General features: G+C 40.6%; 1 protein-coding gene across 1 annotated transcript in view; it reads right to left on the bottom strand.

Annotated features, from left to right (window-relative positions):
• Window positions 1–7,147: 7,147 nt before the first annotated feature.
• The window catches only part of SNAP91 (synaptosome associated protein 91), a 67,243-nt gene continuing 60,950 nt past the window's right edge, over window positions 7,148–13,440 (bottom strand). The window contains exons 28-31 of the mRNA XM_015858986.3: window positions 12,972–13,055; window positions 12,797–12,901; window positions 9,801–9,901; window positions 7,148–8,587 (exon numbers count right to left, since the gene is read on the bottom strand). Of these exons, the coding sequence (XP_015714472.2) occupies window positions 9,809–9,901; window positions 12,797–12,901; window positions 12,972–13,055 (282 nt within the window). The 3' untranslated portion in view covers window positions 7,148–8,587; window positions 9,801–9,808. The remainder of the gene's footprint in view (window positions 8,588–9,800; window positions 9,902–12,796; window positions 12,902–12,971; window positions 13,056–13,440) is intronic.

The raw sequence follows: 13,440 nt of genomic DNA, 5'->3' as shown, positions 1-13,440 counted from the left end.
GCAGACATGGAAGAGTGCAGAAGGGAAAGGAGAAAGTTGTAATCAGCAGCAAAAACCCACAATACTTTCTGGAACTGGAGAAAATTGGACCTTTGTCTTTCTTACAGTAAAAGGCAACCCTTGTTTTTTCCATTCCTTTGCCTTCTTTTGAATGATTAACTCATTGACTAACCAGTGCTAATGACTGCAGAACAGAGAAGAGAGCTACTGACAAATCTAATAAAAAGAAGAGAGAGAGAGAGGATGTAGAGTTACCCCGATGGGATTTATGAGTAATATGATGGAATATATATATATATATATTGAGAGTAATCTCTAAGAAAAGAACTGTATTTACTTTAGTTAGAACATACCAAACATTTCTCTATCCCAGCCCATCCCCACCAGGCAGGGATCCATTGCGTTTGCCTCTTGCTGCTCACCACAAGTTTGGGCTCAGGCATGGTTTGCTTGAATGGCAGCATAAGCAGAGGCATCTGAGCATGAACACTGGAGTTTTATTCTCCTCCTTGCTTGGAGAAGAAGCTCAAGCAGATCTCATCAATAAATACCAGAAGGGAGGGTGTGGTGCAAAGAGAAGAAGCCAGTCTCTTTCCAGTGGTGCCCAATTCTAGAACAAGAGAAATGGGAACATACTGGAGCACAGGAGATTCCCTGAAGCACTTCTGTGCTGTGTCAACACAGGTGGTTGAGTACTGGCACAAGCTGTCCAGAGGCTGTGGGGTTTCTTCCTTGGAGAACTTCAAAACCCACCTGGACGTGGACCTGGGCACCCTGCTCTGGGTGTCCATGCTGGAGTGGGGGTTCAACCAGACAGTCCCAGAGGTCCCTTTCCACCTCAGCCATTCTGCTCTGTTCTTTATCTTTTCTTCTTCTGTCTTCTTAAGTTCCTCCCCAGTTTTCTCATCCTTCTAGTATATTAGTGTCTCCAAAAACAGTTCACTGTATGTATCCAGGGAGGATGTGTGAAGTCATTTTTAATAATGGTGGGCTGAAACTGAACGCCTGTTTTAGTAAGCTCCAGTAACCAAATAAACACTGCAGCACTTACAGTGGTGAATCTTAGAGGGAAATTTGACCCACTGCACATTATACATATTTATATGTTACTGAGTAATGCACAACAGGCATTTGTGAACTGTAGGATCAGACCAAGAAAGTGAAAAGAAAACCAATACTCATCAAAAGGTGTTTTTTAGTGTCCAATTTAGATCTCACACTTTACTGCTTGCAAATTTACCTTCTGTGATCTGTGGTTTAGTACTGCAGTTGATGTGACTGAAGGGCTCCATCCTTTGCATTTTCCTGATTGACTTTCTCCTTATCAGCTGGGACTAAATAAAATCTGACCTCTAGGCATTAATCAACGTGAGGGTAAGCACTCTGTCTGCAGCCTTAAAAAACACTCCAAAGAACAGCTGCTACTAATAGCATAATACTCCTTTAAGGGGATAGAGCTGTCCTTACAGGGTCCTGCCTTTGAAAGCAGTTTTAGTGTGGTTGGTGTGCTGTACAAACCCAGCATGCTACACAAACAAACACACACAGACAGGGGCCAGCTCCAACCTCAACCTCTTCAGCTTGGAGGAACTTCAGGGACTGCATTAGTATAAGACAGTTGCCACCCAGAGCTGCATGTTCCTTCCCAGCTCAGGCTTGCACCCTTTCATCTCTTACATTTAATGACAGCAACTTCCCATGCTCTACCCATTCCCACAGAGACTAACAAAGCAGCTCTTCTCTGTTTTCTTTTGCTTCTTCTAAAAGCTTACTTATAGTCAGCTCCTGACTGTCCCAATGCAGCGTGCAGCAGGTTGGAGCATTCACAAAGCAGGGCACCAGCTGGACCCAAGCAGCAAGAGCAGAGTTCAATCATCTGACACATCTTCTTCCTCTGGGTCCCCAGTGAAGCTTTACCAAATTTCCCTCATTTCTTTGACAGAAAAAATCAGAACAATTTGATGCTCTTAGTATGATTATCCTAACTGGGCTGCAAATGGCTTACACAGCTGCAGGACATGCAGTGGGGAGATGCAGGTCCTAGTGGGGTGCCTGGGGCTGTTGCTTGCTGGTCTCCACACCCAGCCACTTCCTGCACATCTGAACACCCACCACTGGCAGCTGGTGTGGGTGAGGCTTCTCCCAGCTGCTGTTCCAGACTGGTGCCATCACAGCAACTCACATCCTCATGCAGCTGAGCAGCTTGCCAGTGCTAATCTGGGATTAAACCAGGAAATCCCACCTGTAGGTGGTGTAGCTATGTTTTATCTGCAGTATTTCCCCGTGTTTCATTTGCAAAATGATCCCAGCTCTATTGAAGGGATAAAGCTTTCCTGTTTCAGGAGTATGTACAGTGACCTACAGGGTAACTGTCATCCATTTATACAGCTCAGTTTGCAGCAGCAAAGCAGCATGTCCACCATGGGCCCTTCACACAGACTAAACTTCAAAACAGCTCCTGTGCCAGCCTGGCCGCTTCATTCCAGATTTCTGGGCCAACCACCTGCAATCTGGTGCTGGTGTAAGGTGCTTTCTTTAATATCTAAGGGTGGATCTCTAAAGGAGCAAAGGCAGCACTGCAGGTTTGAGCTGGAGGATTTTCCTTGCTAGCAGAAACCATCAGTGAAGCTCATCCCACCACAGACATCACTGCAGCTCCCAAGGCTCACAGCTCTCTGTGCCTCAGCAATTTACACTTGAGAGACATACAGACCATTTCATAGAACCAGAGAATTGTTTGAGTTGGATGAGTCTCTTAAAAGTCATCTGGCCTAACTGCCCCGCAGTGAACAGGGACACCTACAGCTAGATCAGGCTGCTCAAAGCCCCATTCAGTTCGACCTTGGATGTCTCCACGGACAGGGCATCCATCACCTCTCTGGGAAACCTGTTCCAGTGCCTCACTACTCTCCTTGTAAATAAATTCTTCCTTATATTCAGTCTAAATCTCCCCTCTTTTAGTTCAAAAGGATTTCCCCTTGTCTTAACACAACAGACCCTACTAAACAGTCCGTCCCAGTCTTATACCCCTCCTCCTTCTCGCCCCCACACCCCCCCAGTATACTCCCCCTTCTAGTAGACCATTCTTCAGTATATACTTATCTAAAGGTTGTGATATGTTAGCAAATTCTTTGAGGTTTATAAAAAAGCTGTTAAAAGCCCAAACAACCCACATCCAGTCCTTAATGGTTGTTGGTTAAGAAAGTAAGTTCCCCGAAAAAATACCCAAACCAGACTAAATAATAGAGTAGGATTAGAATCAATCCTGATTGTCAACAATGAACATCTAAAGAAGCAAAATATTTCAGCAGATGCACAAGCTGCTTTGTAACAAAAAATTTTTGCCAGGATCCTGAAACCCTACAGAAAACATGGATGCAAAATACCATGCTGTGTGTAGACAGAGCAGTGCAGAAGTTCTCTAGAGCAGATTTCACTACACTAATGGCATAGGTGTAAGATATATACCAGAAGTGCACATGCATTATTATTGCTACTTATAATTTTAAATGTTGAAATAAAAAGTGAAGCTCTTGCCACCATTATGTAATTTATTTATATTTGGAAAGAACCATATTTTTTTAATGGTATCTTTTTTCAGAAATTTAAAGCAACCCTTGCTCAAATCTTTATGGAGCACCACGGTAATAAGATTATGATTTCATCTGCATATGTTGGAGCTTAACATATAAAAGGAAATTTGAGAAAATAATAATAATTTTAAAAGCCAGTTGAATGCAGGATTAGCCAAATCACGATCTCAACTTCATTTCACATAAGTTTATGAAATATGAAAACCTCAATGAGTCTGAGGTCACATGAGCAACAGCAGCTGGTCTGTACCAAGGTTCAGAAGGGATAAGTAAGTTCAAAGATTCTCCAGTGCCTGAACTAGCACTTATACAGTGTGACTATTTTAATTATACAGCATGGTCTCAGTATTATTAACTTCTCCACATTTTTAACCAAGATTTAGCAGCTTTGGTAGTCTGTTAAACTTGTTTTTAGCTCCTGATGAAAGTAATCTACTCTACTCTTAGATTATTATTATTATTTTTTAATAAAGCCAAATCTGGGGGTTTTGAAACTGTATTTTAAGCCAGCTGGAGGTAGCACTGTATTATTCCAGTAAGGAAGAATCATTTAATCCTCTTGCACAGAATGATTGGGTACAATTATAGACATATTATAGATACATGAAGCTTAAATCATACAACCAACCATATAAATTATTGGTTTTTTCCTACTCCTGGGTTAAAGTGGCATTTCACAAAACCCAGTACATTTATACATGTGACAGAGAGCCTACCAGTCCCTGCAGTTGTGGTGGGCAACTCAATTGTCTCAAACTGCCAATTCATCTCTGACGGAGTATCTTCTGCTTTCCCTGGACCTGCTGTCGCTTAGCACTATGAAATGTTTGTTTCCATTGGAGTAGACTATTGCTTTGGTAAGGCCTCTGAGAAAGATGCCCCCTCTACTGTGGGCATCTACAACAGTAAGGTAGCCTGATAAAGAGCTTACATCACACTAAATCAGGAGACAGCTGTATTTTCAAAAGATGGTTCACACTCAACCACGAACACCAGGAGTGGCTTTACTCTGTCATAGCAGGGTAGATTTATCAAGCTTTCACAGGTTCACCTACGCAGCCAGATGAGAGGTATACTACCCTCAGTCCTTGTAGTAGATGCTTACCCGCACCCCTCTGCACTTCTCCACTTTTTGTGTGCTGAGTTTCTCCTTCTACACTACTACCTTTGGTGACTCACATTTGGCCCTTACATCTATAACTGCATTAGAAGATGTCTGTACAAAAGAACAAGCACCAGGCTTTTGCTACCCACATGGTTCTCAGAGTTTAATTAAGAGGAAGGGAAGAGGAGTTGAAGCTTTAGGAGCCAAGATCTGGAACAGAAAAAAAATATCAGTGCTGGCTGCTTTAAAACATATATAGCCCACTCTCGCCTTCCGTAATTCTATCTCTGAAATTCTTGTTTAGCTCTTTCAGTCCTTCAGTGTCTGCCACTACCCACACTGCTCACAGCACTAGCAATACACAACATGCAGGGAAAAGGGGTTTTCTTTTAATAAAGCTCCTGAACATATTTCATATTTCAGAAGAGAGATTTGTACATCATCTTTGTGTAACCATCATTTCTACCAAAGGAAGTTTTGGCTGGCTTTTCTAAGCATCAAGAGTTGGTAGATCTGCACTGTTGTTACTGAGATCTTATATTTTTTTCCCCATGAAGAATAAGTTGTCTAGGCAGGCAGCTCTAATTTTAGTGGGAAAGATGGGAAAGGAGGATCGGGAGCAAAGAGCCATACCAGAAAAACAGAACTATGTCAGCTACAGCTAGTGGCTATATCATGCACTAGATCTGTCATCCACCAGTAACATCCCATATAACCAAAGCATCAACTGCATTTGCAAAGTAATTTCCATCTGATTGACCTTTTTAAGGCAAGTCTCTAGCTTTTTCAGTTCTTCTACTTAGAAATGTTCCGTTCTTAGGAACGGTTTTGGTAGCAGCACAATTTTGCAAACAATCTGAAATACAGTCTTAGAAGATAATAATTCAGTCCTCAACTTCCAGATTTTCAACTGTTGCTTTGGGGAACACCAGAATCACTCCAGGGAAAGTCCACAAATCAAGTTACAGCACATTGAAATACATGGCTAAAAAATAATCACAAAAATAGTTAAAAGTAATGAATGATGAATGGGGATGTAGTGTGAGAGGATGCGAACCCCAAGCATTCAAATAATGAGCCAGGTTGAGATTTGCTACACTGTCATTCAAAACTTTACAGCAAACTGAGTTCAAGGGCACCCAGGCTTGGGGAGGAGCTGTGCATTTCTCACATCACTAGTGGTTTCATCTTCAAAGGAAACCACCACACTCTCACAGAGCTCATTGGCATGAGGTCTACATAAGGCTAACAAGAATAAAGAACAAGAACTGGAGGCACTGTAGAAGCTGCTACAGAAAGACATTTACCACATAGTGATAGAGTGTACCTGGCCCCCAAACTGAGGTTTTACCCCTTGAAGCATCTGCGTCCTACAGAAATCACTAGATTTTGTTATAGCAAATATTTACTGACAACAACGTACATGCAACTACTTTTGCATCATTAATTGGAACAACTCCCAGTGAAGCAGTCTGAACACATCTCCTCACATGCAGGGCTTGGTTATGACTGTCCTTGGAATTGAAAAGGTACAGAATCATAGAACCGCAGAATTGCTCAGTTTGGAAAAGACCTTAAAGATCATCAAGTCCAACCACAACCTAACCAAACCACCCTACCTCTAACAATGCTTCATTCAAGAAAGCTTCACAGCACCATGTGTTAGACCCCCAGGCAACACAGAGCACATAGCAAGGATGAGCAAAAAACACAACTGATCAGAGCCTGGGAGCCCTATGAGACTTTATGGATGAGCTTGTTTGGGTCTCAGTGCTTAAACAGTGTGAAAACCTAGGCATTTACAGGGCAGTCTGACTCCATGGGTTACATGTATTAAAAGCCTTTTAAATGTCCAACCGAGATAAATCAATAGCAGCAAATAAAAGAAAACTGAAAAATGAAAAAAATCTCTTAAGCAATTACAATACCCTGCTAATGGAAATTTCTTTGCAATCCAGTTCTTAATTCAAACCTTGCCAAGTTGTTTCAGTGTTTTGTTGTTTGTAACAAAACAGTTTTCAGTACCACTTTATCACTTCATCTTTTACCACTTCATCATTTCATCAAAAGGTCTCTTGTTAGTTGTGTATCACCAGAAAATCTTCAGTGTGACTAAACATTTTCCCTTCCTTTCATCCCACCACAAGATGAACCCTGGCACAAGCCATTCTTGTAGCATCATAGCTGCACTAGCTCTCAACAAGCTGTTGAATAGAACCTCATAGAAAAGAGATCAGGACCAGTACCATAAGCTCTCACAGGTGCAACTACTTCAATAACAATCTAGTATAGGAGATCATGTCTTTAATGAAAACTTCTGAGGTATTATGGGTCAAACTACAGAATTCTCCCTCTCACAACAACCTTCTCACAATATATATTACCCCGTCAAAGCATAGTATTGTGCTCAGCATCTGAATGATCAGGAAAATAGCAACAAGGTATTTAGTTTGATCAAGGTGTTTATTGCATCTCAGAGGGCACACATGCACTGGGGTTTTCTGTTTTTCTGTTTTTTGCTATTTTCTTTCTTTTTTTTTTTTCTTTAAACCGAAATACAAAGAAGAGCCATTTTGAAATTAACTTTTTATAGAACTTTCCCATTACGGTGTATGTTATCCCCACAGCAAATTCTGTGATACATCCACTCTTAATGGTACCATACATTGATTACATAGTTAATTCGAAAGACTTCAGTTAAATCTTTCCAACCCAATATGCTTTTACAGAGAACTGCCAAGCCACTTGTAACACTGATCAACAGTGACCTCATTTAAGAGTCAAGATCTTAAGCCAAGCCATCAGCAGAAACAGTATGAGAACAAATAAAAATTAAAGAAACACATTATGTACAGTAAAGGGCATTGATCTCTGGATCAGAATTAAATCTAATCACCAACTGTACAAAAGCTACTCACAGCGCAGTTGGGGAAATGGAGAAAACACTAGCCTAAGGCATACACAGGTAAGCACTAAATTAAGAGATGTGCATAAGAACTAAACAGAGGTGAATAACATCACTTGTAATGTTCTGACTACAGATATACCAATGAGTGCTCTCAGATTTGAAATTCCTTAATGCCAGACAACTATGGTTGCTTTTTTCAACTACGTGGAGAGAGACTGACCCTTTACTTATTTTCAGTGCATTCAGCAAAAACTGATAGATAAATATGCCAATTTTAAACAAACAAAAAAAAACCTTAAATAATTAAAATATATTTTAAAATCAAATCAGCAATAAATATGGTAATCTTTCAGATATGACTTTTCAGTCTTGGAAAATCATTGGAAAAGTACTTGTTATGGAAGTTTACCTTTATATTACTTTAAATTATCTTAACATATACAGTGCCACAAAAATAAAACATTTTTTCACGACAATTGAGATTCCTGTGACTGGAAAAAAATGTATTCCACACAATTCCATAAGTATTTTCCTTACTATCTGGTATTATCACACTATATTTTGTAACAGATAAAGGAGAAACTGAGTCTTAGGGAAATTGTAGGTGTCCTCAAAAAGTTATATACATTGAAACCTTCAAAAAACACAGACATCGCTCCAAATGGCTCACCAAACAACAGCTGCATAATCTGTCCCTGTGGGATAGGTTCAGAAAAGCACTAGAAGGCATCAGAAACATACATCCATTGTTTAAATTGTAAAACACAAATAACCCAAGTACACAAATTTAGAGAGAGTAGGGATAACAGCTAAGGTAGTACACATTCCTAATGTTCACTTTCACAGCTGTGCTACACGTTTCAGGAGTAAGAGAAAGTCTGAGTAAGCGCTGGGTTTGGTACTGGTGGCTCACTTCGAAACTGAGCATCCAATTGTAGACTCCAAACTCACGTTTTTATCATCTTGTCAGAAAAACCGCAGCTGTGGAAACAGAAGAGTGTTACATGAAAGCAGAAATAATGAATGAAATACAGCGCATTCTAGAAAAATTAAGGGGAAAGTACCAAATATACTCTTTATTGTATCTCTGAGCTGTTACCAGCATTCAACAAAGTGGCTGCCTTCCCATGGACAGCTATAGAATCATAGAATCACAAGGTTGGAAAGGACCTACAAGATCCAACCATCCTCCCATAATCATTGCTACCGCAAGCAAGCCACTAAACTGTATCTCATAGCTCCTCATCCAGATGCCTCTTGAACACTGCCAGGGACAGAGACTCTAGTTATGAACCTGTCTACTACAAATAAAAGCTGAAAGCTGTGAACCCAGCAATAAAAAAAATACACCTTCACTCTTAGAAGTCTCCAGAAATTCTTAGGCACCTTCAAAGCTGGAACAGAGAAATGTGGAGAAAAGGAGCCACGTGTCACCTGCTAAGATGAGCTCAATCTCATCCCCTGCTGCTAATTCCAGCACTGAGGAAGCCCAGAACAAGCCTTAAAATTAAGCTATGGGTAGAAAGAAAAGGGACTTGAAAGGCATCGGAGATATGCAAATACCGTCTTCTCCACACATGGCAAATTATCCTGGACTTACAAAATGTTTACCTTACTCCAGCCATTTAAAAAGTAACATGCAGAAGTGTTAAATCCAATTTGACATTTCTTTCCACCCCTATTTATTTTCCCTCTTTTCATCTCTCCATACCTGCGCTACAGTATCTGTTCCCACACACATGAGATGGGATGCAAGATCAATCACAATTTACCAACAGATCTCATAAACAGTACCAGCTCCTCATAACAACGTGGAACCAGAGATTTTGGCACGGTTTTGCTCCAGTATATGTACTCTTATTATGTTTCTATTTGTTTCAGTAACAATTTCATGAAGAACAAAAATGTGAACCCTTGGACTGAGAGGAAGCAAGACAAAATGGAAACAAGAGATTGAAGATAATTTTCTTGTCAGTCACTTTTGGCAAAAGGTAGTCAAACACCAGGCTTTCAGGCTGGAATTACAAAATGCAGACAGAATTCAGTTTTCTATTTTAGCCACCACATTATCAGTGCATGTTCCTACAGATCTCCACAGGTACAATTCAGCTCATCATGTTTAATCCGCAAGATTAATCACCATCTGTTTGCCAGATCTGTACTGCAGCGTAACATGCAGGCAGTCACAAAATACCTTATCGTTTACAAGAAATCCTTGATGTTAAGATCCGCTAATGGGTCCTTTGTTGGAGGTTTCTTGGGACTCTGAGTAGCAGGAGTTGGGCTTGGAGAAAGCTAACAGACGCCAGCCAGGAAGGCAGAAAAAAACAAAGCAACATGGATATACACGCATTAGGTAAGTATAGCTGGATCTCACACAAGCACACTGCAAGCATATGAAAGCTCTTACACTGCTGTTAACTTCACTGTGCTGCCACTTTGCTCAAGCATTGTTTAAATTCTGTCCTTACTACAAAGTTAACAATGCTTGGCTGACGTAATGGGCACAGGCGCTGCCTATTATTGTTAGCATAGCTAATCAGTTGCACCCTGTAAGACAGAACACTGTTAGGATTGTCAAACCAGACAGAAGTTAAGTAATTGTTAGATTTTATACACCAAGGTACAGAATTAGCTGAGTGTGCACTGCACAACACATCTGAAAATCTAGCAATTGGCATTTAAATACAAGTTGTTCTGGACTGGTAACAAAAATGAAAGCCCATTAGTGTACTGCAGATGTGACTGTATTACACCCAAATTCTTCTTGATTTTTGTTAGGCATAAAATGAATTATTCACTAGAAAGTATCCACTTTTCAAGTTCCATGCAGCCCTTTTCCCTAGTGAGCTAAATGATTCTCTCATCCTTAATCCCCACTGTCACTACCTTACCTGAGGGCACTATGGGTGTTTAATACATACCCCTGGCACATTTATGACTATCCTAATCTAAGAAAAATGTGTTTGTATCTTGACAGAATCATTGGGGTTGGAAGGGGCCTCCAGAGATCAAGACCAACCCCCTTCCATAAAATCATTCTTGATAATCTGTGTCAGGAGACAGTTTAAGATGGGAAGACTGAATAGGTATATGTGAAATTCAGAGTTCCAATAGCTACAGCCCAAATTCTTAGAGCAGTTTCAAGTTCTTCTCATTTCTGCAGGGAAAACTCAGTTACTTAAGCAAGAATGCAGTTTCTCATTTAAGGAGTGCAGTTTGCTACAGGTTGACTTTTTGACTTAATGTTTGGAAAATTGAGAGGTGGAGTGGTTTCAAGTATCAAAAATCAGATTTTAGGCCCACAGGATGAACCTCTACCTTGAAACTCATTTCAAAGATAAGATGAAAAGTACTTCAGGAAAGTTGTTGCCCACCTCTCCTCTGGAAAGAGTCTTTACATAATTACTATAAACTAAACTCTATTATGGAAAAATAGGCTGGAGCAGCTATCGTGGCTTATGTTGTGCCAACTAGCGGCTATCAGTCAACTAAAAGCTCTGTATCAGAGTAGATACAGACTGCTGCTTTTCCAATTCTTATTAGCTTCAAGTTAGAAGGAATACTTGGGTAACTGTAAGAAGCAACTGATACTTACTTTTTCAACAGGATAGATGGCATGTCTCCATTCACTCAACCTACTTTGTCATTAACTACTCCATTACATATTTTTGTCATGTTAAAGAAAGACCCATCCTCCTGGTAGCCAGTAAGTCATGTTAATGTTTTCTGGTTATTAGCCTTGCATTATGAGTAGGGTGATCAGTTACCACAATCTGATCCCAAAGATTAACTTGAATTACTTTTTCTCCAGATCCATTTCGAGCAACTGCCTTTAATCTGCTAGTGCACAATTCTTGCCAAGTGAAGCATTTGAGGCAGAAGTGCTCAGACACTGAAGTCTGCTAAGGTTGGATTTTCAGGTGGCAGCTGGTAGGTAGGCAGCTGCATGACGAGGAACAGAATGTAGGACAGATGGTCATCTGAATGACATAAGTAATGTGCGAGTACTACAGCAGTGCACTACTTTGTGTTGGGTGCTAGAGACCACTTTGCAGTTCTTTACTATTTTCTGCCTCCTGAATGACTACTGTCTTCTCAGACTAATTTGTTCTGCTTTGAAGCATCACTACATAGGAACCTGCAGGACAATATCCAGAAGTAATGTCTAGGTATATTGGTCAAACATAAAGAGAAGTGTCAGGACAAAAGGCAGTGGGCCCAAACTGGAGCACAAGAGGCTCCTCCTGAAAACTGTGTGGGTGACTGAGCACTGGTGCCTCAGAGACTGTGGAGTCTCCTCCTTAAAGAACTCCAGAAGCCATCTGGACATGGTCCTGGGCATCTTGCTTGAGCAGAGGTTGGATGAGAAGACTTTCAGATGTTCCTTCAAGCTTCAATCATTCTGTGATTCACCCAGAGTTGCTGCTAAGCAACTATCTCCTTATTTAATGACTAAAAAGCTTCCTATATGCAGCAACTACCAGAGAATTTGTATGCGCAGAAATTTATGCTGAAGATTCTAGATCTGTCTCACAATTTAGACACCCAATCTAGAGTTTAATTGCTATGCTAGTTCTTAAAGAACATGTTTGCTTTAGCTGTATGTGGTCAAGTTGTATGTGTATTTTTGGGTCTAAAGGTGATTGTCACAAAGTTGGACTAGGTAAATATACTTTAAATACACGAAAAATGAAGCAGTGCCATGTACCTCCCAGCTTAAAAAACACACAGAGTGACTGAAGCTCAAGACCATTCATTTGCATTCCTCCACATCAGTGTAGGTTAGAAGAAAAACTCCCCTCCTCAATACTTAAATTTGCACATTACAGTAAAAAAAACTTCTTAAACTCTTTAGAGTTATATACACTACAGGAATTTATACTCAAATGCAGTAATTTTGCAGCATGCCACCAACCTAAAAACATTAAATTTTCATTTACTAAGAAACAGCTGTCATTAAAGAACTCAAGATCTCAGCTTTTCCGTAAGCAGAAGGTCAATTTCCTGAAGAATCCTCTTAGTGGGCTGAGAGGGAAGATGCAGATCATAGCTTTAGTAAATGTGGGCAAGCTCCGAACAGAACGGAAATGCCAAACAGATCTACTTCAAACTTAACCCACATCCCCCCCAAAACACATCTCGGATATAGTTAGACACAGGAGACTCTTTCTGTGAGCACTGACTCACCTGTACACCAGGGCCTGCGGCAGCTCCAAATGGTGGCCTCATCATGGGCTGCCCATACATAACTGGCTGCTGGGGCATCATAGGTACACCTGGTCCTGCTGGGGGCTGTAAATCAGGGCAGCATGAGTAGGTTTCTGGATAAAAAAGGGAAAGCTGTATAGTGAAAGAGACTCACCATCCCAAATGTGGCTCCTGGCTGTGCAACAGGTGGGGTACCTCCTGTGGGAGGAACTCCACCTGCTGGAGGCACGGCTCCTGCCTGGAAAATAGAAGAAAAATTAAAAAAGAAAAGAGAAGCATGAATTTCTGTAATACAAATTATCTGAAAACTGCATTCTCAAAGTTGTTCTATCAAGTCAGGCTGTTATGTAGTAGGTTATACTTAACCCCCTTCTGAAGAATGAGAGAATTGAATCAGTCCTTACAATAGTGTTCAGATTTCTTTGTCATAAGAAAGCTAGGGTGACAAACTCAATTCTCTTTGCAAATGGAGTTCATTTTCTGAATAAAGCCAAAATGGGCCCAAGGAAATTCATACTTTACTCCTCTTTCAACAAAGGGTAAGAAAGCACACCTATTTTGTAACTGATAGCCAACACACCATTGCACATGCTGTAGCACTTAGTTTTAGTAAAAGCTATAGA

This window comes from Coturnix japonica, chromosome 3, assembly GCF_054131305.1.
Source record: "Coturnix japonica strain WE chromosome 3, WE-NBRP24, whole genome shotgun sequence".
NCBI lineage: Eukaryota > Metazoa > Chordata > Aves > Galliformes > Phasianidae > Coturnix > Coturnix japonica.
Note: the sequence above shows the minus strand (reverse complement) of the source record. Positions and strands in the feature narration are given on the sequence as shown.